Source organism: Hylobates moloch, unplaced genomic scaffold, assembly GCF_009828535.3.
Source record: "Hylobates moloch isolate HMO894 unplaced genomic scaffold, HMol_V3 SCAFFOLD_3, whole genome shotgun sequence".
Classification (NCBI taxonomy): domain Eukaryota; kingdom Metazoa; phylum Chordata; class Mammalia; order Primates; family Hylobatidae; genus Hylobates; species Hylobates moloch.
In genome coordinates, this window is record NW_026652278.1 from 21,126,723 (window position 1) to 21,149,955 (window position 23,233).

General features: G+C 45.1%; 1 protein-coding gene across 1 annotated transcript in view; it reads left to right on the forward strand.

Moving 5' to 3' along the window:
* Positions 1-23,024, forward strand: part of LOC116480544 (guanylate cyclase 2G-like) — a 46,585-nt gene extending 23,561 nt beyond the window's left edge. Inside the window, 11 exon segments of the mRNA XM_032172636.1 lie at positions 3,932-4,100; positions 6,767-6,922; positions 13,179-13,356; positions 15,778-15,918; positions 16,799-16,970; positions 16,972-16,992; positions 18,825-18,999; positions 20,073-20,171; positions 21,916-21,962; positions 21,964-22,008; positions 22,920-23,024. Coding sequence (XP_032028527.1) covers positions 3,932-4,100; positions 6,767-6,922; positions 13,179-13,356; positions 15,778-15,918; positions 16,799-16,970; positions 16,972-16,992; positions 18,825-18,999; positions 20,073-20,171; positions 21,916-21,962; positions 21,964-22,008; positions 22,920-23,024 — 1,308 coding nt within the window.
* The last annotated feature ends 209 nt before the right edge of the window (positions 23,025-23,233 follow it).

The window sequence follows — 23,233 nt, forward strand, 5'->3', positions numbered from 1 at the left end:
CTATTGTGAGAAGGAATTCAAGGATAAATCAGAAAATAGTGAAAGTATGGAGATTTACTGCAAAGTGAAAAGTACACACTCAGGAAAGGGGAGTGTGGGCAGACTCGAGAGAGAGTCACGCAATGGAATTTGGGGCTTCTACCTTCATGAGTTTCTTCAGCCAAGGTGTAGAACATTCATGAGGATTCCTGGAAAAAGGTGGAGATTTCTGGGAACTGTGGTGCTACCCATTTTTACATCAAATATGGCTATTCCTGGAACTGCTGTGGCACTGGTGGGTGTGTGACCTAGTACGTTAATGAGCTTATAATAAGGTCCCAGGTGAAACTTAGGTCAAATCCAGCACCATGTTGGATCCAGTTGGTCTTAGCCAGCTTGGCCCACACCCTGTTCTTTTCAGGGTCTTATCAGCCCTGAAAATAATGGCTTATGCAGCTATTTCAGTTCCTTTTTGCTAGTCATGTGTAACTGCCTGGAATTTTCTGTTCTCCTGCAGCCACCCTGTGTTATTCCTATCTCAGAGCTGCCAAAAGTGCATAAAATCTGGCATGTAAATAATAAATCCTTTCATAGCCCTATTTGCTCTCCGATAATATACATAAAAATCATACAGTTCTATCAAGATAGAAAATAAAGACATGCATGCCATCTCTTGGAGAGGAATGCACACCCAGGATTCCAAGTGCCCCTCAGCATGTCATTTTCACCCTAATGGAAGGAGCTCTGCTAAAACCCTAGAATGTAAAATCATTGACTTTAAAATATCTCATACTTGGGGTAGGCCTGGCACTAGCAAAGGCAGGAGGAAAGCGGAAAAAACCTTGTGTGTATCAGAGACAGTCCTGTTGAATGGAGAGGTCTCCTGCTGGAATCAGAGAGCTCTGGATCAGACACAGGTCTCACCTGATTTCAAGCTTGGACCTTAGCCTATTGGAGCCTCCCTGGGGAAGTCCCAGAGGCAGCCCCAGCCAGGCCCCTCCAGGTCCAGTTGAGTGGGCAGCAATTTCAAAGTGTGATTCAACGTTACCATCTAAAAACAAATAAGGCACTTTGATAAAGGAACATGGGGTAGGGGGTGGAGAGTGACTGGGGCAGGGGTGGGGGCATGTATCCATTCTCCTGGATGTTTTCTGTATTATCTCATATTTCTTTTTTGTTGTTGTTATTTATTTTTTGAGACGGAGCCTCACTTTATTGCCCAGGCTGGAGTGCAGTGGCGGGATCTAGGCTCACTGCAACCTCTGCCTTCCGGGTTCAAGCGATTCTCGTGCCTCAGCCTCCAGAGTAGCTGGAATTACAGGCACCCACCACCACGTCCAGCTAATTTTTATATTTTTAGTAGAGACAGGGTTTCACCATGTTGGCCAGGCTGGTCTTGAACTCCTGACCTTGAGTGATCCACCTGCCTTGGCCTCCCAGAATGCTGGGATTATAGGCATGAGCCACTGCGCCCAGCCCCTATCCCAATTTTTTTTTTTTTTTTTTGAGACAGAGTTTCACTCTGTAGCCCAGGCTGGAGTGCAGTGGCACGATCTCAGCTCACTGTAACCTCCACCTCCTGGGTTCAAGCAATTCTCCTGCCTCAGCCTCCTGAGTAGCTGGGATTACAGGTGCACGCCACCATGCCAGGCTAATTTTTGTATTTTTAGTAGAGACAGGGTTTCACCATGTTGGTCATGCTGGTCTTGAACTCCTGACCTCTTGATCCGCCCACCTCGGCCTCCCAGAGTGCTGGGATTACAGGCATGAGCCACCGTGCCTGGCCCTTATCCCATATGTCTAATGCAATATTGGCCTCAGGGCTCTGGCTCAGGTGGGATAGTGACTTGGCCTGTCAGCACTGCTGGAGGAAGAGGTGCACCCCTGTGCTGGTGAAGCTGGTTGTTGTCTAGGGTAAATACCCGAGGTTCGTGGTATCACGCCAAGGAAATCAAGTACTCGGACACCCAAGAAGTGGGTTTAGGAGCACAGTTTTAATAGGCAAAAGAAAGAGAAAGGAGAATAGCTCCTTCTCCTATGAGAGAGAAGGGGCCCACAGCGAAGTGCACCAGATTTTTATAGACTGGCTTGAGGAGGCAGTGTCCGATTAACGTAGGGCCCAAAGATTGGTTGGACCAGGTGTGACGTTTACATAGCCAGTGATGAAGCTGGCTTCCCCACCTTAATCTTCTATTATGCAAATGGAGTCTTTGCCCGCCTGGCGCCATGTTGCCTGCTCCTTACTGTACGCGTGGTTTACAAAGAAAAGGGACGATGGAGCCCCTATCTGAACATGCCTAGTCCCTAGGTAGCCCCTTTCCTATTAGCACAACTGCAGGTATTCACCCATGCAAGCTTCTAGCCTGCCTTTCTATGTCTGCAGCTTGATTTTACAGGCTGCTCTTTGTTAGAAAAGAAAATGATTTGGGGGCTGTCACGCGTGTCCGTATAGAAGACCACCTAAACAGGCTTTGTGTGAGCAACAAGGCTGTTTATTCACTTGGATGCAAGTGGGCTGAGTCCAAAAAGAGAGTCAGTGAAGGGAGACAGGAGAGGGGCAGCTTCGTAGGACTGGGGTAGGCAGTGGAAAGTTACAGTTAGAGGTGGTTATCTGTTGTTAGCGGGGGAGGGAGTCACAAGGTGTATGGTGGGGAGATCATAAGACTCATTGTCCAGAAGAAGAATGTCACAGGGTCGATTGATCAGTTGGGGCAGGGTAGGAACAAGTCATAATGGTAGAATGTCGTAAGGTGGGTTAATTAGTTAAGGCAGGAACTGGCTGTTTCACTTCTTTGTGGTGTTCCAGCTACTGCAGACTTCTTGGCTCCTGCAGGCCATGTGGACATACATGTGCAGGTCACAGGGGTTACAATGGCTGAGCTTTGGCTCAGAGGCCTGATAGGGGCTGCTTTTCATTTAAAGGAAAACCTTACCGAGGACTCCCGTACACTCACTAAGTGTCTAAATAATTTCTTTATTAACTTTTTCTTTTTTTTTTTGAGATGGAGTCTCGCTTTGTCACCCAGGCTGGAGTGCAGTGGCACAATCTTGGCTCACTGCAAACTCTGCCTCTCGAGTTCAAGTGATTCTCCTGCCTCAGCCTCTCGAGTAGCTAGGATTACAGGCGCGGATACCATGCCTGGCTAATTTTTGTATTTTTAGTAGAGATGGGGTTTCCATATTGGTCAGGCTGGTCTTGAACTCTTGACCTTGTGATCCACCCGCCTCGGCCTCCCAAACTGCTCAGATTCCAGGCTTGAGTCATCGTGCCCAGCCTCTTTCTCTAACTCTTATATCACTGGTGCCCAAGAGGCCCAAGACCCTGTCCCTGGGTTCACTCCTCTGTTCAGGATGTTCCCCCCACCCCATTCCTCTCTGGGACCTCCTCATAGCCCCTCCCACACGTGACTTCACTGCCCCTTCTCTGTTAGGTTGTGTCATTGTGTAATTACACATTGGGATTGTGTCATTGTGCAGGGGGAATATGTGCTTTGACCCTCCTTCCTCCCTCTTTCCTCCTCCCCGTTTTTATCTCCCATCACCCAGGGCACAGGAAACAGGAAAATCTAGTGGTTTAGAAGAAGCTGGGCTTCTAACCCAACTGGGTTTATATCCCAGCTCTGGTCCTGACTTCTTGAGAGCGATTTAACACTCCAAATTTACTCATCCTAGCTTGATCACTAGGATATATTTATTTTAAGCTGGCCTGGCCTTGGCTTCACACTAAAGAGCTGGAAATAGTTTTCTCCATTTTGGGTGTCCCAGCCCCAGTTGACTCCAGAGACAAGGGGCTATGCTGGTGGCTCCTGAACAAATGAACACAGAGATGGCCGCATCCCCTGCCCCAGGCCTCTCTGTCTGTGTTTCTGTCCATCTGTCTCTCTGCCTCAGTTCCTTCCAGCAGTGTTATCAGCACCTGGTCTGCCTCATTTGCTCATTTTCACCCTTGCAGGGCATGCTGTTCCACCACAGGAGCCCCCTGGGCTCCCACGGCAACCTGAAACCTTCCAGCTGCCTGGTGGATGGTCAGCTGCAGTTGAAGCTGTCGCAATTCGGGCTGTGGGAACTCAAGCATGGCCGAAAATACAGAACATATGATGAGACAGTGACCGACCACTCAGGTAACCTTTGGTAGATCTTGCACCCATTAGCTATTGGCAGCATAGTCAGAGGTTCCTGGCTCCATCTTTGCTTCCTGATGCTCATCTGCACAGGTATTCACAGGTGGGCCTTCCTCTGGAGCTGATGATATGTGGCTGTTCTGTTCAACAGAGGAGAACGAGAAAAAAAAAAAGTCTCTGCAGGTGGCATGAGTTCGTGGGGTGATGTCTGGGTTTGGAGACTGGTTCTCATCCTAGCTCAGTTGGGCCACCTGGAGCAACCATTGCCCCTCTCTTTAGTTCTCTTTGTTCCTTCCCACATTCATCCTATGTTCTCAGCTTAGAACATAAGATCTGCCAGATATTTTAGAGATAATTGAGTTCCATAGTTCTCTCTCTTCTAGGTGCCTGGTCCCTCTACCCCCAACCAACTATCAACTGAATCAGAATATCTGAAGATGGGGTCTTTGCATCTGAATTGTTTTTTAAATGCTCCCAAGTAATTCTGCTGTGCATCTGAAGACAAAACCACTGCTTCAAGTCCACTTTTCCCTTCCGTATGTGCCAAGTGGGGTTTGATGACTCTTCCTACCTGTGCAGTTAATTGAATGCCTTGGATTCTTACCTCTGCATGTATCCTGGGCTCCCCTGAGACTGATGTTCTCAGCCCTGATCCCCTTTTTGCTGGAACAGCATGTCACCAGCAGCTTTTTTTGTGTCAATTTGGGAGGTTTCTATAACATATGATAGGATGATGTCTTACAGAAAGACAGAGGGGATGGGAATGGTGGCTTATGCCTGAAATCCCAGCACTTTGGAGGCTAAGGTGGGAGGATTGCTTCAGTCCAGGAGTTTGAGACCAGCCTGGGCAACATAGTGAGATGCCCCCCCCGCCACACCATCTATACTTAAAAAAGAAAAATTAGCTGGTGTGGTGACACGTGAGGCTGAGGTAGGAGGATCACTTGAGCCTGGGAGGACAAGGCTGCAGTGAGCTATGATTGCGCCACTGCACTCCAGCCTTTAGAGACCCTGTCAAAAAAAAAAAAAAAAAAAAAAAAGGGACAGGGAGAGAGATTTTGTTTTTATTATTAATTAATTAATTAATGTTGAGACAGAGTCTCACTCTGTTGCCCAGGCTGGAGTGCAGTGGTGTACTCTTGGCTTATTGCAACCTCCACCTCCTGGGTTCAAGCGATTCTCATGCCTCAGCCTCCCCGATGTAGCTGGGGATTACAGGCACGCACCACCACGCCTGACTAATTTCTGTAATTTTAATAGAGACGGGGTTTCGTCGTGTTGGCCAGGCCAGTCTTGAATTCCCGACTTCAAGTGATTTGCTCTCCTTGGCCTCCCAAAGTGCTGGGATTACAGGCGTGAGCCACCGTGCCCGGCCAAGACCTGCTAGCAGCTGTCCTTGTTCCCTTTCCGCATCCTGTAATGTATATCTTTTCTTTTAATGACTATGACCTATAATGACATAAGCCTATAGACTTCACTGCAAAAAAAGGAGGTGTGTAAAATATCTAGAATAGACCAATAAATCTATAGAGACAGAATGCAGGTTGGTGGTGGTTACCAGGGTTGGGGGTCGGGATAACAGGGAGAAACTGCTTCATGAGTAAGGAGTTTACTTTGGAGTGATGGGAATGTTTCGGAGCTAGACAGAGGTGATGGCTGCACAACATGGTGAATGTGCTAAATGCCACTGAATTGTTCATTTAACATGGTTAATTTTTTTTTTTTTTTTTTTTTTGAGATGGAATCTGGATCTGTTACCCAGGGTGGAGGGCAGTAGTGCAACCTTGACTCATTGCAACCTCTGCCTTTTGGGTTCTAGTGATTCTCCTGCCTCAGCCCCCCGAGTAGCTGGGATTATAGATGTGTTCCACCATGCCCGGCTAATTTTTGTATTTTTATTTATTTTTGTTATTTATTTATTTGAGACAGAGTTTCGCTCTTGTTGCCCAGGCTAGAGTTCAATGGCGTGATCTTGGCTCACCACAAACTCTGCCTCCTGGGTTCAAGTGATTCTTCTGCCTCAACCTCCCCAGGTGCTGGGATTACTGGCATGCACCACCACGCCTGGCTAATTTTGTATTTTTCGGAGAGACGGAGTTTCTCCATGTTGGTCAGGCTAGGCTTGAACTCCTGACCTCAGGCGATCCACCTGCCTTGGCCACCCATAGTACTGGGATTATAGACGTGAGCCACCATGCCCAGCAATTTTTGTATTTTTAATAGAGGAGTTTCACCATGTTGGCCAGGCTGGTCTGGAACTCCTGACTTCAATTTATCCTCCCACCTCGGCCTCCCAAAGTGCTGGGATTACAGGCGTGAACTGCGCCTGGCCTAAAATGGTTAATTTTATGTTCTATGAATCATACCACAGTTTTTTTAAAAAATAAAGGCAATACAGAGAAGGAACATGAACATGAAAACCAGCTGTAATTTTAGTCTTGAGTAAACCACCGTTAACATGTTAGCGCACATCCTTCCTGCTAATTTTCTCTATATTCACACACACGGACCCCTATTTGCTCTTCAAATCAGACACCACTGGGGCTGATGGCTCAGGGCTGGCTGGATGCCTTCTTTTCTCCTGTGCCCCCAAGGATGAAGAGGTGGCTTTTCCTGTTTTGCCTGGCAGCACCCTCACTCCATGCAGACATCCCATTGCTTTGCAGAGCTCTACTGGACTGCCCCAGAGCTGCTGCGGCTCCTGGAGGTGCCCTGGTAGGGTACCCCGCAAGGAGATGTTTACAGCTTTGCCATTCTGATGAGGGAGCTGATCTACCATTGGCACCACGGGCCGTTTGATAACCTCCATGAGGCACCGGATGGTAAAGCAGGACAGCCTGCTTGGGAGGTTTTGGTCGTGTGGGCTAGCTTTGAAATGCTGGTTTTTTAAATTAATTGTTTTATTAATATATAATTTATTCCATTATTTTTATTGAAAAATTCTTGCTCTTTCCCAGCAAGTAGACTCAGAAAAAAATTAAAGAAAAATAAAATTCATATTCTTTTTTTAAAATTAGAAAATGAATTGCATTTTGGTTACCAAAAAAATCAAGGGACCCCAAATTATATAACTTATTTTGTTACAGCAGCCAGAGGGATCCTATTAGAAAATGAGACAGATTATGTCATTTCTCTATCAGAAGCCTCCCCTGGCTTCCCATCTGGGGAGTGAAAACTGAGTCCTCCTCATGGCCTGTACACCACCGCAGGCCTCGAAACCGTGTAACCTCTGCGGCCTTCTGGATTAGTTTCCTGGGGGGCCATAACAGTGACCACAAGCTTGGTGGCTTGAAACACCGATGTTTATTCTCTGGCAGTTCTAGAGGCCAGATGTCTAAAGTCAAGGTGTTGTCAAGGCTCTGTTCTCTCCAGAAGCTCTAGGGGAAGGTTCCATTCTCTGCCTCTTCAGCTGCTGGTGGCTGCCCCAGCATTCCTGGGTTTGTGGCCACATGGCCTCAACCTCTGTCTCTGTCTTCACATTGCCTCCTCCTCTGTGTACTTATCCTGGCTGTGCCACTTATGAGGACATTTGTCATTGGATTTGGGGCCCACCCCTATAATCCAAGATGACCTCCTCAACCTGAGATCCTTAATTCTATTTGCATATTTGGTTTATATCCCCTTTCCCCAGTAAGGAAACATTTGTAGGTTCTGGGGATTAGGATTTGGACATTTCCCTTTAGGAACCACGATTCAGCCCACTGCACCTTGCTACTGTCATCTCTTATGGCTCACTCCTTTCAGTCACACTGGCCACCTTCTTGCGTCTCCAATATAGACAAATCCATAGAGACAGAATGCAGGTTGTTGGTGGTTACCAGGGGCTGGGGGTCGGGAGAATAGGGAGAAACTGCTTCATGAGCAAGGGGTTTACTTTGGGGTTGTAGAAATGTTTCTACCACCCTAGACACATTTCTACCCCAGACCCTTTTTGTGTACTGTTCCCTCTGCCCGGACACCTCTCACCTCATATTCCTATGTACAGATTTGCCCCATTCATTCTTAAGGGCTACAGAATTTTTCTCTGTGAGAATATGCCATAAATGGTACCTTGATAGACATTTTGGAAATTGCTGCAATGAGCAGCTCTGTATCTTTGCACGCATGGTGAATGTTTCTTCAGGCTGGATTTCTAGCCATGAAATTGAGGAAATAAATATATTTTAACATATTCAAAATCCATGATAAATGCTGTTCAATTGTCCACTTACAAAGGATATTTTCGGGCTTTTTTTTTTTTTTTCTGCTGGGTTGTCTCTTAATGGCTGATGCCTGAATCTCAGCCCGAGATTCTGATATCATTGGTGCGGGGTGCTGCCTCAGTGTCAGGGTTTCAAAGCTCCCGGGGTGATTGTAATATGTAGCAGCTCAGGCTGCTTGGAGAGAGGATACCAGTGTGTGTGTGCACGCACCTAAGTGTGAGTTTCTAAGTAAACTCAGCCCACTTTCTCTTTTGATTTTTTTTTTTCTTGCTTTGCCTACCGTTAGCTAGCCTATCCTCAGTGTCCTATCTCAAGCCTCAGCTTTAGATCATTATCTATTACCGGGAGACTTTCTGAGTCAGGAGCCCATTGTGAGGATATGCAATTGCTTTTAGACCAGATTCCAGTTTCTAATTTCTGGCTAAATGAAGCAGAGGTGAGATTAATCCAAAAAGGGTAACTTGAAATCCAAGTGCATCTGACTTTGGCATCAAGCACACACACAAATATTCCCAGACAGCGCAGGTAGGAGCCCACCCACAGTCCCTCAGCCCCATTACTGCCTAGGTTTTGCCAGTTGAGATCTGTAAGGAAAGATACTGTGGACAATCAGTGTATTTCCCCTTCATTGTTGAGCTCACAAAATTAACTGAGAGCTGGCTACATGGGACTATGTATCCACAGGACTGCAACCGGGAAGAGTACAGTGTATACCTAATTTATGGGCAAACAATTCTTCAATTAACTTCTGACACTTTCCTACAAACAAAGCTTGTACTGGGAACTGAGTAGCTATTGATTCTCTGGGCACGCAAGACCCATGGTTCTCAAACTTTGATGGGCATCAGAATCACCGGGAGGCAGTTAAAACACAACATTGTTGGGTTCCACTCTTGGGGTTTCTGACTCAGTAGGTCTGGGGTGAGGCCTGAGAATGTGCATTTCCATTACCCTCCTGGGTGATGCTGATAAAGCCACAGCTTGACAAGCACTGGCCTTGGTCCTTGTGGTGCTTGGACCAGCAGCATCAGCATCAGCTGGAAACGTGTCAGAAATGCACATTTTCAGGCCCCACTCCTGACCTGCTTCATTGGAAACTGGAGGAATTGGTCCAGAAATCTGTGTTCCAGCAAGCTCCCCAGTGATTCTGATGCATGTTGCCAAATGAGCAACAGTGCTAACATGTCTAGTAGACGGTTAAAGATTATGGGATGGAAACTGCTGGTTAGAAGTTACTAGGTAATTCACACATGTTCTCTGAAGTGCAGACCCATGGGTCCGAATTTGCTCTCGAAGTCCTGTATCATTTTTCTGATTCTTTCATGCATTTCTTAGAGCTAAACACAGAAAGCAGAAGATGCCATAGTAATTCAGTCACTGCTTTTGAAGCCATTGCTGTCTCATGCCTCAAATTGTACTTCATTTGGGAAGTAAAACACAATTTTCCAGAGTACGTTTATTTTTTAGATGGAATCTCTCTGTCACCCAGGCTAGAGTGTGATGGCGTGATCTCGGCTCACTGCAGCCTCTACCTCCTGGGTTCAAGCAATTCTGCCTTGGCCTCCTGAGTAACTAGGACTATAGGCATCCACCACCATGCCTGGCTAATTTGTGTATTTTTAGTAGAGACAGGGTTTCGCCATGTTGGCCAGGCTGGTCTCGAACTCTTGACCTCAAGTGATCCGCCCACCTTGGGCTCCTAAAGTACTGGGATTACAGGCATGAGCCACCGTGCCCAGCTCCTAGAGTGCTTTTTAATGCACATACTTTCAGAATACTTTTAGGCATTAAACATGTACACTTAAACAAGATGACATTTTATGCACAGTTTTGTAACCTGTATTTTTTTATTACATTAAACTAACAGCCATATATTATTCAGATTTCCTAGTTCTTACCTAATGTCCTTTTTCTGTCTCTGAACCCCATCCAGGGTGCCGCGTTATATTTGGTTGTCGTGTCTCCTTAAGCTACTCTGGGAAAATTTCTCAGACTTTATTTTCAATGACCTTGACACTTTTGAGGAGTACCGGTCAGATACTTTGTAGAAGTTCTTTCATGTGGAATTTGTCTGATTTGTTTTTCTTTTCTCATGGTTTTACGTGTATGTGTTTTGAAGGATGACTGCACAAGTAAGTTGTCCTTTTCATTGATTATTGCTGTTGATGTTGACCTTGATCACTTGGCTGAGGAAGTGTTTGTCAATTTCTCCACCATAAAGTTACTCTGATTTCTCCCTTCCGTACTTAGTCTAGGGAGAGAAATCTCTATGTGAAACCCACACTTATGAGTGAGGAGTTAGGCTGGGCGCGGTGGCTCACGCCTGTAATCCCCACATTGTGGGAGGCCGAGGAGGGCGGATCACTTGAGCCCAGGAGTTTGAGACCAACCTGGGAACACAGGGAGAGCCAGTCTTTACAAAAATACAATAATTACCTAGACGTGGTAGCGTCCCAGCTACTCTGGAAGCTGAGGTGCGAGGATTGCTTGAGCGTGGGAGGTGGAGTAAAGATCCTGCCACTGCACTCCAGCCTGGGCAACAGAGACCCTGTCTCAAAAAAAAAAAAAAGAAAAAGAAAAAAAAAGGGTGGGGAGTTAGGTTCCACCTCTTTGAGGAGGGAATACTTGGAATTCTTCTCCGTGGGATATTTGTATACTCTGCCCGTTCATTTATTTCTTCAAGTACTTATGTCAGTATGGACTCATGGATATTTATTTTATACTTTCAGTTATAACTGAATATCACTTTATTTATTTTGTGGCTTAAATTGTTCCAGTTTTGGCCATTCAGTTTCAGGTGGCTTCTGTGTCTCTTTGATGTGTAGCCATCGCTGTGGTGTTTTGTCTTGTTTCTGCGTATTTCCTTACTTTCTGGTAAGACAAGAAAGTCTCATTTTGCATATCCCTGCGCCACTGCTAGAAGCAACCAACTCTCTCCAATAAGCCCTGGCTGCTTTTGTTGGAGAAAGGTATTAGAAAGTTAGAGCTGACACTAGATATGCTCATTGCTACTGGAGTGTTGTTGCTTATGGGCCCTCTCAGTGGACAGAGTAAGGAAATGCGTGTGTGTACTAACCCGTATGTATACATATCTCTATAACTACACATGCACCCATACACATATGTCTGCATCTACATTAAGCTAAACATGAGTTCCCATTGACGTCTCCAAATCTAACTCATCACCATCATGGTTCATTGCAGTCTTCCCCATTACTTTTCTGTAAATTCCAACATTGAGATCCTGGCTCCCACCATCCACCATCCATGTACTTTGTTCAATCCCTGTGTGTGTGTTCAGTGATTTTAGACTTGTTAATCTGCATCCCCATGAGAAACAGTTTTACCAACTAGAGTATGATGATTATGAATAGTTCCTTTTGTCTTTAGTCTTAAAGTTTCTAGTCATTTCACAAACGATGTAGGTCAGCATTCTTTCTCACTCATCCCATTCAGTAAGGTTATGCCATATATTTGTAACACTGTTAGATTCCTTTATCACTGTTTGCATTCTGTCTTGGGGTTGCCTAATTTCCCAATTGGTATTTTTTAAAGTTTGCTTTCCTTATGGCTTACTTTTGTGCTATAAAGCTCTATGGGTTTTGACAAATACATAGTGTCATCTATCCACCACTATAGTATCCTACAGAAAAGTTTCCTCATCCTAAATTTATCCCCTGCACTTCACCTAGTCAACGCTCTCTGCTCCCCAAACTCTTGGAAAACACTGATCTGTTTTCTGTCTCTAAAATTTTATCTTTTCTAGAATGTATATTTCCTTAATTTCTGGGAAAACAAGAAAGTCTCATTTTGCGTTATCTCCTGTGCCAGTGCTAGATGCAGTCAATTCTCCAAGAAGCCATGACTTCTTTTGTTGGAGAAAGGTATTAGAAAGTAAGCAGATAACGAGGTCAAGAGATTGAGACCATCCTGACCAACATGGTGAAACCCCGTCTCTATTAAATGTACAAAAATTAGCTGGGCGTGGTGGCGCATGCCTGTAGTCCCAGCTACTGGGGAACCTTAGGCAGGAGAATCGCTTAAACCCGGGAGGTGGAGGTTGCAGTGAGCGGAGAACACGCCACTGCACTCCAGCCTGGGCAATAGGGCCAGAGTCTATCTCAAAAAAAAAAAAAAAAAAGAAGGGAGGGAGGGAAAAGAAAGAAAGAAATGACGCTAGATATGGCCACTGCTGGCGTGTTGTTGCTTCTGGGGTGCCATGTAAATAGAATCATACAGTACACAGCCTTTTCTGACTGGTTTCTCTTAGTAATAATGCATGTAAGACTTATCCATGTTGTTGCACGCACAATATTTTTATTCTAAAACATGTATACATTGTTCTCAAAATATTATTTTCTTGACAACATCTGGTTAAGCAGAATGTTTAATAAATGTCAGTAGGAGCCAATGAAGAAGTGGGAAAAATTAGGTTTACAAAATTGGACAGAGAGGCAGGACATAATGGTAACATTATGTGTTAAAATAGCATTTTTGCAACATATTACAGAAAATTTAACAAAATTGCATGAAGCGCTCTTTGGAGGTTTCCAACACGAAATGCCTATACATTCCTGAAATCATGTAGAGATATGCCTCTCCTCAAGCAAAGTTCTATTTTAAAAAATCTTGATTTGAAAACAAATTAATTAGGAGGGTGTTTGTTTATATGTTTTTCATTAGAATTGTTCATTTTCCAGGCAGATTCTCAGAGTATTCCTATTAAAATATCCAGATTACTTTGGAATTCTAATCTGTTCTATTTATTTAAAAACTCAGTTTACAAATATAAGAGCACAATTACTATTGAAAATGAAGTGTAGTAAGTGGCACAAAGCTCTGATGTTTGGCTATCTAAACCCAACATGAATTTCAGAAATCATCAACCGAATCAAAGACCCCGCAGCAGCTGTCCCACTGCGACCCTCCGTGCCTGAGGAGAAGGGCGATGAGAAGATCGTGGCCATGGTGAGGGCGTGTTGGGATGAATCTCTGGAGAAAAGATGCAGTTTCTCTTCCATCAAGAAAACTTTACGAGAGGCCAGTCCCAGAGGGTGAGTTAGATGTGCAACACATATTTGCTCTCACTCAGTTAACCATTAGGATTATAGAGCTGCCAGGCATGGTGGCTCATGCATGTAATACCACTGCTTTAGGAGGCTAAGGCAGGAGGATCCCTTGAGGCCAGGAGTTCAAGACCAGCCTGGGCAACATGGTGAGATTCTGTATCTATAAAAATTAAAGTAAAAATTTAGCCAGGTGTGGTGGTGTGAGCCTATAGTTTGAGTTTCTTAGGGGGCTGAGAATTGCTTGAGCCCTGGAGGTCAAGGCTGCAGTGAGCTATGATTGTGCCACTGCACTCCAGCCTGGGTGACAGAATGAGACCCTGTTTCTAAAAAACAACAACAAAAAATTAAATCTATATGGCTGTGATTGGTTCTATGTGACTCATTCCCTTCCTCCCTCCCTCCCTTCCTTGCTCCCTTCCTTCCTTCCTTTCTTCCTTTTTTCCTTTCTTCCTTCCTCATATGCTCACTCAGTGCTTACCATACACAAAGCACTGTACTACATGCTGGTTACAGTGGAGTGAGAAATTCTCCCTTTATTTCATAAATCCCACAAAAATGGATCAGATATTAATAATTCTACTGCCTTCTTTGTCTATCTCAGATGTCACTAATCAATTAATGCCCTTATTTCCAGGGAGTTTTGACATGGTTTCAGAGTCTTTTTCAAATCTGCATTCCAAGGGTTAGGCTAATCAATTTGGACTGGACTGTGGAATAAAAATTACTCACCACCTGTAGAGTAGGTTATGACTTAAATTAGGCATGCCTCTCCAACAACTTTCTCAACAGTAGCTTCCTTTACACTAGATAATTGTATCATCTTTTAGTACATGAATTTAGGAAGACATGCCCATGTTAGAGGTAGCTTGAGTTGGTAGAAAGAGCCCCAGGCTAGGAGTCAGGTGTCTACTCTTAATTTGAACCTTCAGCTATGCATTCTTAAAAAAAAATTAAAACATTTTTTGGGGTCAGGGTCTCTCTCTGTTGCACAGGCTGGAGTGCAGTGGCATGATCTCGGCTCACTGCAATCTCTGCCTCCCGGCTTCAAGTGATTCTCATGCCTCAGCCTCCTGAGTAGCTGGGACTGCAGGTATGTGCCACCATGCCTGGCTAACTTTTGTATTTTTAGTAGAGACAGGCTTTCGCTATGTTGGCCAGGCTGGTCTCAGACTCCTGACCTCAGGTGATCTGCCTGCCCTGGGCTCCCAAAGTGCTGCGATCACAGGCATGAGCCACTGCATCTGGCCTCAGCTATGCATTCTTAACACAATAGCCCTGTGTTCTGCATTTCCAAGCTCATAATAGTTTTTAAATTTTAAAAATTATTTTTAAATTATTTTAAAAATTAACAGATGAGGCTGGGTGTGGTGGCTCAAGCCTATAATCCCAGCACTTTGGGAGGCCGTGGCGGGTGGGTCACCTGAGGTCAGGAGATTGAGACCAGGCTGACCAACATGGTGAAACCCCGTCTCTACCAAAAATACAAAAATTAGCTGGGCGTGATGGCACACACCTATAACCCCAGCTACTCAGGAGTCTGAGACAGGAGAATCGCTTGAACCTGGGAGGTGGAGGTTGCTGTGAGCTGAGATCACAGCACTGTACTTTCAGCCTGGGTGACAGAGCAAGACTCCATCTCAAAAATATAAAATAAAATAAAAATTAACAAATGAAACATCGTTTATATTTATGGTATACCATGTGATGTTTCGGGATACGTGTACTGTGTGGAATGATTAAATCAAGGTAATTAACCTAAAGGTACATCTTAAGTGAGCTTAAGATACATCCCCATATTTTTTACTTAGAAAATATGGACCTCAATGTTATGACAAACTATTTTCCTATGTGAGTCTAGGTCTCCTCATCTGAAGATGAGGAATTTAAATGAGTTCTCTGAAGACCCTTCGAAAACAAAGGACTAATAGAATCTAGAAATGTCCCTTACATTAGATCATCTGAAAAGAAAGGAATGACCCATCCTGAAATCTGCATTCTCAATGTCTGTTGGGAGGTGGGGAACGGGCCATTGAAGGCCACTATTTGTTGAGTGCCTGTGACCCTAGACGTGGCCCTAGACACTTTATGCATGTTACCTCCCTACATTCTCAGAACAACAACGTGATCGTATGTACATGAGGTACACGTGATTATCTTCATTTTCCAAATGAGTAAAGCGAGGCTTGGAGAAATGAAGGAGGCAGCTTAGACGGCTGATGAAAGGCAGGCTCTGTCCTGTCACACGGCTGCAGTGCCATTGTCACTTCCCCGATGTCCATTGGCAACCCTTAACTAGGACACCTGAAAGATGAGAAATATTTTCCTGGAATGTGTAGTTGGAAGCTCTGTTCCACTGAGGCCCTAAGGGTCTTGGGAGAAAACATCAATGTCTGGTTTCTTTTAAAGCCATGTGCGCATACTGGCCAGTATGATGAGCAAGCTGGAAGTGTATGCCAATCACCTGGAGGAAGTGGTGCAAGAGAGGACCAGCCAGCTGACTGCAGAGAAGAGGAAGGTGGAGAAGCTTCTGTCCACCATAGTGCCCAGGTATTCAGAAACACTGGGGCCTTGACGAAGCTGCGGCATAGCCATCTAGCAGCCCCACATAGGGGGGATTATTTCCATGATTATTTTTCTAAGAGAATGTCAGTTCTAAAAGGTGTCAGGCATTTTTTTTTTTTTTTTTTTTTTTTTTTTTTTTTTTTTTTTTTTTTTTTGTGCAGTTTGGTACACCTGTAAACGGAGATAGAGGCAAACTCTCCTGAATCCATAGAAATAGAGGCTGTAGTCGGTCTTTTACGTGGAGGGTGGTGGATGCAACAACAGGAGAGTAGCCACTAGATGGCGCCCTCGTTTCACGAGTCTGACTAATTGCTACCTCACCTGTATTTGCAGGTCCAAAACCTCCGCACAGTTTAATATGTACCTGTGCCTTCACATTCAAATATTGCTCCATTTTTGGTTCTGTTTCTATGTGTTCACTCTCTCAACACTTGGCAGAAGTATTTGCCGTTAAAATTCTTGTGTCTAGACCAAAGAAGCGGGGGCAGGGATTTTTAATGAGATTGGTTGACTGAAATGAAATTGATTTGTGGATTGGTGAATGATTATATTTCCTTCCACAACTGCAGAGTCTTTACACCCTAACTCTATAACCAATATACATAAAGAAAATCCTTTTTGTAAAGGCATCATGTGACCCTCTCTCCTACTCTCCCACAATTTATACACATCAATTAAAATAGCTCTTTAGAGAGAATGCAACTGGAGAAGTGGATGTTAAAAGAATTCCTCTAGAAAATGAATTTTGTTAACCAAAAGCTTGGCCATTGAAGCAAAAGGACCAATGAGGACAACTTTGCAAGAGTCTGTAGGAGACGAGATGAAGAAGATCCCATTCGAAAATGATCTGTTTCTCTGGTTTCAGCTTCATTGGAGAACAACTCCTAGCCGGAAGGTCCATGGAACCAGAACATTTTGAATCTGTGACAATCTTTTTCTCTGACATTGTTGGATTCACAAAGCTGTGTTCTCTCAGCTCCCCTTTGCGAGTCGTCAAGCTCCTCAATGACCTGTACAGTTTATTCGATCATATCATCACAACTTAATGATGTTTATAAGGTGAGATGCCTCATCCTGGCTGTGCGATCACGCGTGCTCCTTGTGGGCTGTCTCTGGGGCGTGATGGAGAATGGAACTTGTTCCAGACATCAGCCAGGAAGAAGCTCCATTTCAGTCTATGTCACTTCACGGCAGAAACTCAATATTTTATTTCTGTTTGTTTTCTTGGAAGAGGTCTTGATTAGTCACAGAGGTATGTGCTTGTCAAAAATCACCAGTTTCCTCTGTTTCTTTCCATTATTTTATCTCACAGTAAACACTTTTTAAAAAGAGGCATTGACCTTCCACTGGCTAATTCCTTCCCGTCTTTCCTAAATACGTTTCCTTCAGAGGCAGAGAGGCTCCTGTTTACTGTCCTTCAAAGGTTGTCCTTGGATCTTGTGTGGGTCTCACCTCTGTTGTCCTGATCCTTAGCAATTAAGAGTGAAGAAAGACTCCCAATTTTAGACTATCAGACTTGTGGCTAAAAGGGGGGCAGCAACAATTCCCTGCCGGGTGCTACTCTGGGAGACAGAAGGACACGGTCACCTAGAGTGAAACCCATTTTTGACGCGGAAAACAGAAATGTTTTAGCTCTTCATGACTGCCGGGTGGTGGTGGTGATGAGGGCTGCTTTCTGTGTGTTCTGACTCTTTAGAAGGGGTCAGATCATGATTCCAGGGACAGTACCGTGTGCCTGTGCTCATACATGCCTGGTGGGCAGCCACAAGTGCACCAACTCTGACCACAATCCCAGGGCCCTGTCTCTGCCTGTGGACCTGGGGACAGCGAGATTTGGGGGACAGTGTGGTCATATGGTCACATACCTCAGTGACACAGTGACATGTCTTCAATATTTATCTCCCAGTGTTCCCCACAAATGATGCCTCTGTTCAAGGGTGAAAGAAAGGATGGTATAGATAACCTTTAAGAGCAGATCACACACACCCAACAAAACCAGAACCTGCCCTGCTTAGGAGGACATCTGGGATTTTCCTCTTAGTATTACCTTCTCAGTTGTGTTTTGCTTGAGCTCATATTAAAACTTAGTTTGTATTTCTAAAGGACGTTATCACGGTGGGGAGAGGAAACCCAGAAGCAGGTGAGGCTTGTCGACTAGTTGACTTTGCATAATTTCAGGGTCACCAGGACAGAGGTGTTCTTACCTAAGTCTGGCTAATGCCTGAAATTCAGCCTTTACCACATCATCTTTGGGTTCTGCTAAAATGCAAATGTATCTGGAAAGGGCTGTAACTTTAAGCTTCTACTTGTCATTTATTTCTCTATTGTGAAAGACAGATCTGAAAGCTGATTTTATTAGGAGGATGGAGGGGGAAGAGGGCAGACAGGCAGATACATACATTATATGTTATATATATATATGAATGAATACATTTTGTGTAATGTGTAACGTATACCCACGTATAAATGTATCTAAGAGCCCTTGTGCGGGGCGTGGACATTTCAGGTTGGGTGAGATGGTCTCTGCTTGACAGATCCACCTCATCCTTCAAGGTTGACTCTAGGAGCATACTGCTCTCTGTCTCACTGGTTCTGAATTTGGGCTGGGGAAATACAGTCACCGCTACTATTGGATTTCAGAGGAGGAAACAGTGACTGTGGGGAGGGAGGCTCGGGGAAGGAGGGTGAGGGGGGCCTTGTGGAAGAGCCATGACAAAGGCAGGAACTGAAGAAATGCTGGAACTTGCATGGGATGGAGGTCAGGGAGTGTGACGCATCCAAACATGGGGCCTCAAGGTTGGGGACAAATGAGGGGCCTTAATCTCTGACCCCACCCCCACCCTTGGCCTCCCTCATGGAAAACAAAGGTCACTCTGTCGCTTTGTTTTCAGGTTGAGACCATTGGAGACGCATACTTGGTGGCTTGCAGACTCCCTATCCGCAATGGAAGCCAGCATGTGGCTGAGATTGCCACCATGTCCCTGCACTTCCTCAGTGCCACCATCTGCTTCCAAATTGGGCACATGCCCCAGGAGAAGCTCCAGCTTCGGATTGGCCTCCACACAGGTAGATAAAATTGATGGCCTGATGGTCCAGGGATGGCAGCGGGTAGTTCTGGGTTTCACTCCTAAGTCCAAGGCTTTTAGGAACCTGGACATTGAACAGTAACATCTTTAGGGGAAATAAAAGATTGAACTGTCTCTGCATGTGTGTTTCTATTTAGCTAGGTTGCTTGGTAACAACAAGGACACACAATGGCTTCAATGTATTCAACCAAAAATAAGGACTGGGCGCACTGGCTCACGCCTGTAATCCTAGCAATTTGGGAGGCCGAGATGGGTGGATTGCCTGAGCTCAGGAGTTTGAGACCAACCTGGGCAACATGGTGAAACCCTGTCTGTACTAAAATACAGAAAACCAGCTGGGTGTGGTGGTGCGCACCTGTAATCTCAGCTACTCAGGAGGCTGAGGCGTGAGAATTGCTTGAACCTGGGAGGCAGAGGTTGCAGTGAGCTGACATCGTGCCACTGCACTCCAGCCTGGGCAACAAAGCGAAACTCTGTGCCTCAGCCTCCTGAGTAGCTGAGATTAAGGAAGAGACACTAAAACCCAGGACGGGTTATATAGAGCTACTTTTCCTCCAAGCCTTAGCATCAAATGCCCTTTGATGTGCTCTGTGTCTGCTAACTCATGGGCATGTGATCTGTGCAGAAGTGGTCCATGCTTGGTTTCACACTCTTCTGTCACTGTCTGGAAATTCTTAATCATTTTCGCACAAAGTGTCCTGTGTTTTCACTCTGCACCTGTTCCAGCAAATTTTTGTAGCCAGTTGTGCTACGTATCTTCCAAAGCTCAACAAAGATAAAACCCGATCCTCAGAATGAATTGCTCCCATGTTTGTACCACTATTGGCATCGTTCACAGCTCTAGTTCATGAGTGACACGGTCATTTAATGATGATGTCGCTTTCCAGCAGGAGTTTGTGGGTTCTGTCAATTTCTTTCCTGTAAACCCTAAAACCTACTGCCAAACTTTGCCCCAAGAGGGTGCATCACTACATTTGTTCATTTGATGCGCATCGTAGAATCCAGCCTCGGGCAATGCAGAGCGGTTGCGGCCTTTGGTTCTTCACTCTTTAGGTCCTGTGGTGGCTGGTGTGCTGGGGATCACCATGTCCAGATACTGTCTGTTTGGAGACACTGTGAACATGGCATCTAAAATGGAAAGCAGCAGTTCACGTGGGTATCACTGACAACACTTTGTAAATACAATATTGTTGTCTCCCTCTAGGCCCCTAGCTTTAACCAGGGGATACTTTTAGAAGATGCATTTGCTTTTTGCCTACTGTTTTCCATCTGGAGGATAAGATCGTTATCCACTTCAGGCAATACTGATCACATGCTTTATAGACAGGGTTTTGTACTGTGCTCTTGTTAGAACCATGCAAATACACATAGCCTCCTTTTTTCTATGACTTTCCATTCTAAGCAATCAAGCGCACATATAATCACTTAAATGAAGAGCAGGAGTTGGAAAAGTTTTTCTTTTTTTTTTTTTGAGATGGAGTCTCACTGCGTCACCCAGGCTGGAGTGCAGTGGTGTGATCTTATTCATTGTGACCTCTGCCTCCTGGGTTCAAGCGATTCTCCTGCCTCAGCCTTCTGAGTAGTGGGGATTACAGTCATGCGCCACCACACCCGGCTAATGTGTGTGTGTGTGTGTGTGTGTGTGTGTGTGTGTGTGTGTGTGTGTGTGTGTGTTGTGTGTGTGTGTGTGTGTGTGTGTGTGTGTGTGTGTGTGTGTGTGTTTAGTAGAGACTGGGTTGCACCATGTTGGTCAGGCTGGTATTGAACTCCTGACCTCAAGCAATCCACCCACTTCAGCCTCCCGAAGTGCTGGGATTAGCTGGCATGAGCCGCTCTGCCTGGCGTGGAAAGCCTTTTCTATACAGGGCCAGACAGTAAATATTTCAGGCTTCAGGGGCCATAGAGTCTTTGTTGCAACTACTTAACTGCTGTTGTAGCTCAAAAGCAGCAATAGACAATATGTCAATCAACAGGCATGGCCATGTTCCAATAAAACTTTATTTGCAAACACAAGTAGTGGACTGGATTTGGCCCATAGGTGATAATCTGCCCTTCTCCGAGGTAGAGTATATTCTTGGCGGTACAGAAGATATCTATAGCCACGACCTCCAGGGAATATTACATTCTTTTGCTTTATAGTAATTTTATTGCATTACCATTGCCAGGCACTCATATGCCGTTTGTCATGTAAAAAAGAATTACTCAGTGATGTAAATTTCAAAAAGGCTTAGACGATTAACATTGTTTTATACTGCAAATTTTCTACAATATATAAAAACACATTTGTTGTTAAGTGAACCCAAGTCTCAAACAAGAATTTTTTTTTTTTTTTTTTTTTTGAGATGGAGTTTTGCTCTTGTTGCCCAGGCTGGAGCACAATGACATGCTCTCGGCTCACTGCAACCTCCGCCTCCCGGGTTCAGCCTCCCAAGTAGCTGGGGTTAACAGGCATCCACCACCAAGCCTGGATAATTTTTGTATTTTTAGTAGAGACGGGGTTTCACCATGTTGGCCAGGCTAGTCCCGAACTCCTGACATCAGATGATCCATCCCCCTTGGCCTCTCAAAGTGCTCGGATTATAGGTGTGAGCTTCCACGCCCAGCCTTCAAACAAGAATTTTAAACCCCTCTCTTATCATGGAAACCTTCTGTTTCCAAACTGAATGCACTAAGGTTTTGAGCAGGACTCAGCAATGACTGAGCAATGTCAGAATGGTTGAGAATCCCAACCTAAGAGTCCCAGACTTCAGAGAAGTCGTCTGTGATTTGCTTAATGAAAAGTCCTGGTGATCAAAGAATTCAAGCAGTATAGGTAGGTTCCCTCTCCAAAGCAGCCCCTACCCCACTGACACTCCACTGACAAGTTGATAACTAAGCAGTGACTGGTTTATGGCAGCTCTCCGGATTCATGTCTCTCAGAGCACTGCAGGCGCCCTGGTGCCATTGTGGGGGGTATGATGTGCAAAAGAGAGGCACCAGTCCAGTCAAGGTAAGACCAGGCCAACCGTGCCCCGCCTACCCCGTTTGGGTATCCGGCAGACACATCGAGGAACTTAGCGGGATGGATGCATCTCCATGAAGTGATGCATGGAGACATCTAAGGTTCCCCTGGAGGCACTCATGACTGCCAGATCTTCTTCCTTCAGAGGAGAAGAAGTTCCCTCAAATGATCAAAAGTGGAATCTTCAACAGAGAATACCTTAACTCCCAGCTAAATCAACCCCTTAGGGGATGTTTTTCTTTTCTTTTTTTTTTTTTTGCTACAAATGGTCCCCTAGCTTCCTCTTGAACACCCCAGTCCAGAAAAAGAAGTAGAAGGGAAGGCAGTGGCATCATCTCCCTAATTTTGCTTAGCCTGGCCTTGGCATTCTGTATTCAATCAACTGACTTCAGTAAGAGGAAGACTTTTCTAGAAGGCGGCATTTAGACATAGCTTGGAACCCATTCCTGCTACTGACCGGCTGTCTGAGTTTGAGGGCTTGTTTTTGTCATCTGCAAAATGGGGGTGGTGATAATACCATCCTTGAAGGGTGGATGTGAGGAGTAAATGTGGACATGGATGTGAGGTGCCTCACTGGGTGCCCCACTTATACTAACAGTGCAATAGATTTTATTATTATTTTTAAAAGATTTTCTTTGCAACAAGCTTTAGTCTCCATAGACTGTCACCCCCTAGGACATTGCTGCCTGGCCATGCAGGCTTATCAGCAAAGCCCAAGAAAATCAGTAAGATTGTATCTGTAAGGAGGCCTTTTGCTTGTGGAGGGAGGGAGCTCCCGCTGTCCCAGCAAGCAAGACAGATCTCAGACATCTGCCCAGAGGCCGTGCATTACAGGCGGCCCGCCAGCCCCACCCCAACTCTGCTAGTGATTCCCCAAGGCCTTCCTTTGCCTCCCACAGGGCAAAGGAGAGCAAACAACTTACTGGTTGAAAGGTAAAGAAGACTTCACTCTTCCACTCCCCAAATTTACTGAGGAAAAAGCCAAAGTCCCAGAGATATTGTGAGGTATTTTCTTTTTTTCTTTTTTTTAATATTATTATACTTTAAGTTTTAGGGTACATGTGCACAATGTGCAGGTTTGTTACATATGTATACATGTGCCATGTTGGTGTGCTGCACCCATTAACTCATCATTTAGCATTAGGTATATCTCCTAATGCTGTCCCTCCCCCCTCCCCCCGCCCCACAACAGTCCCCGGAGTGTGATGTTCCC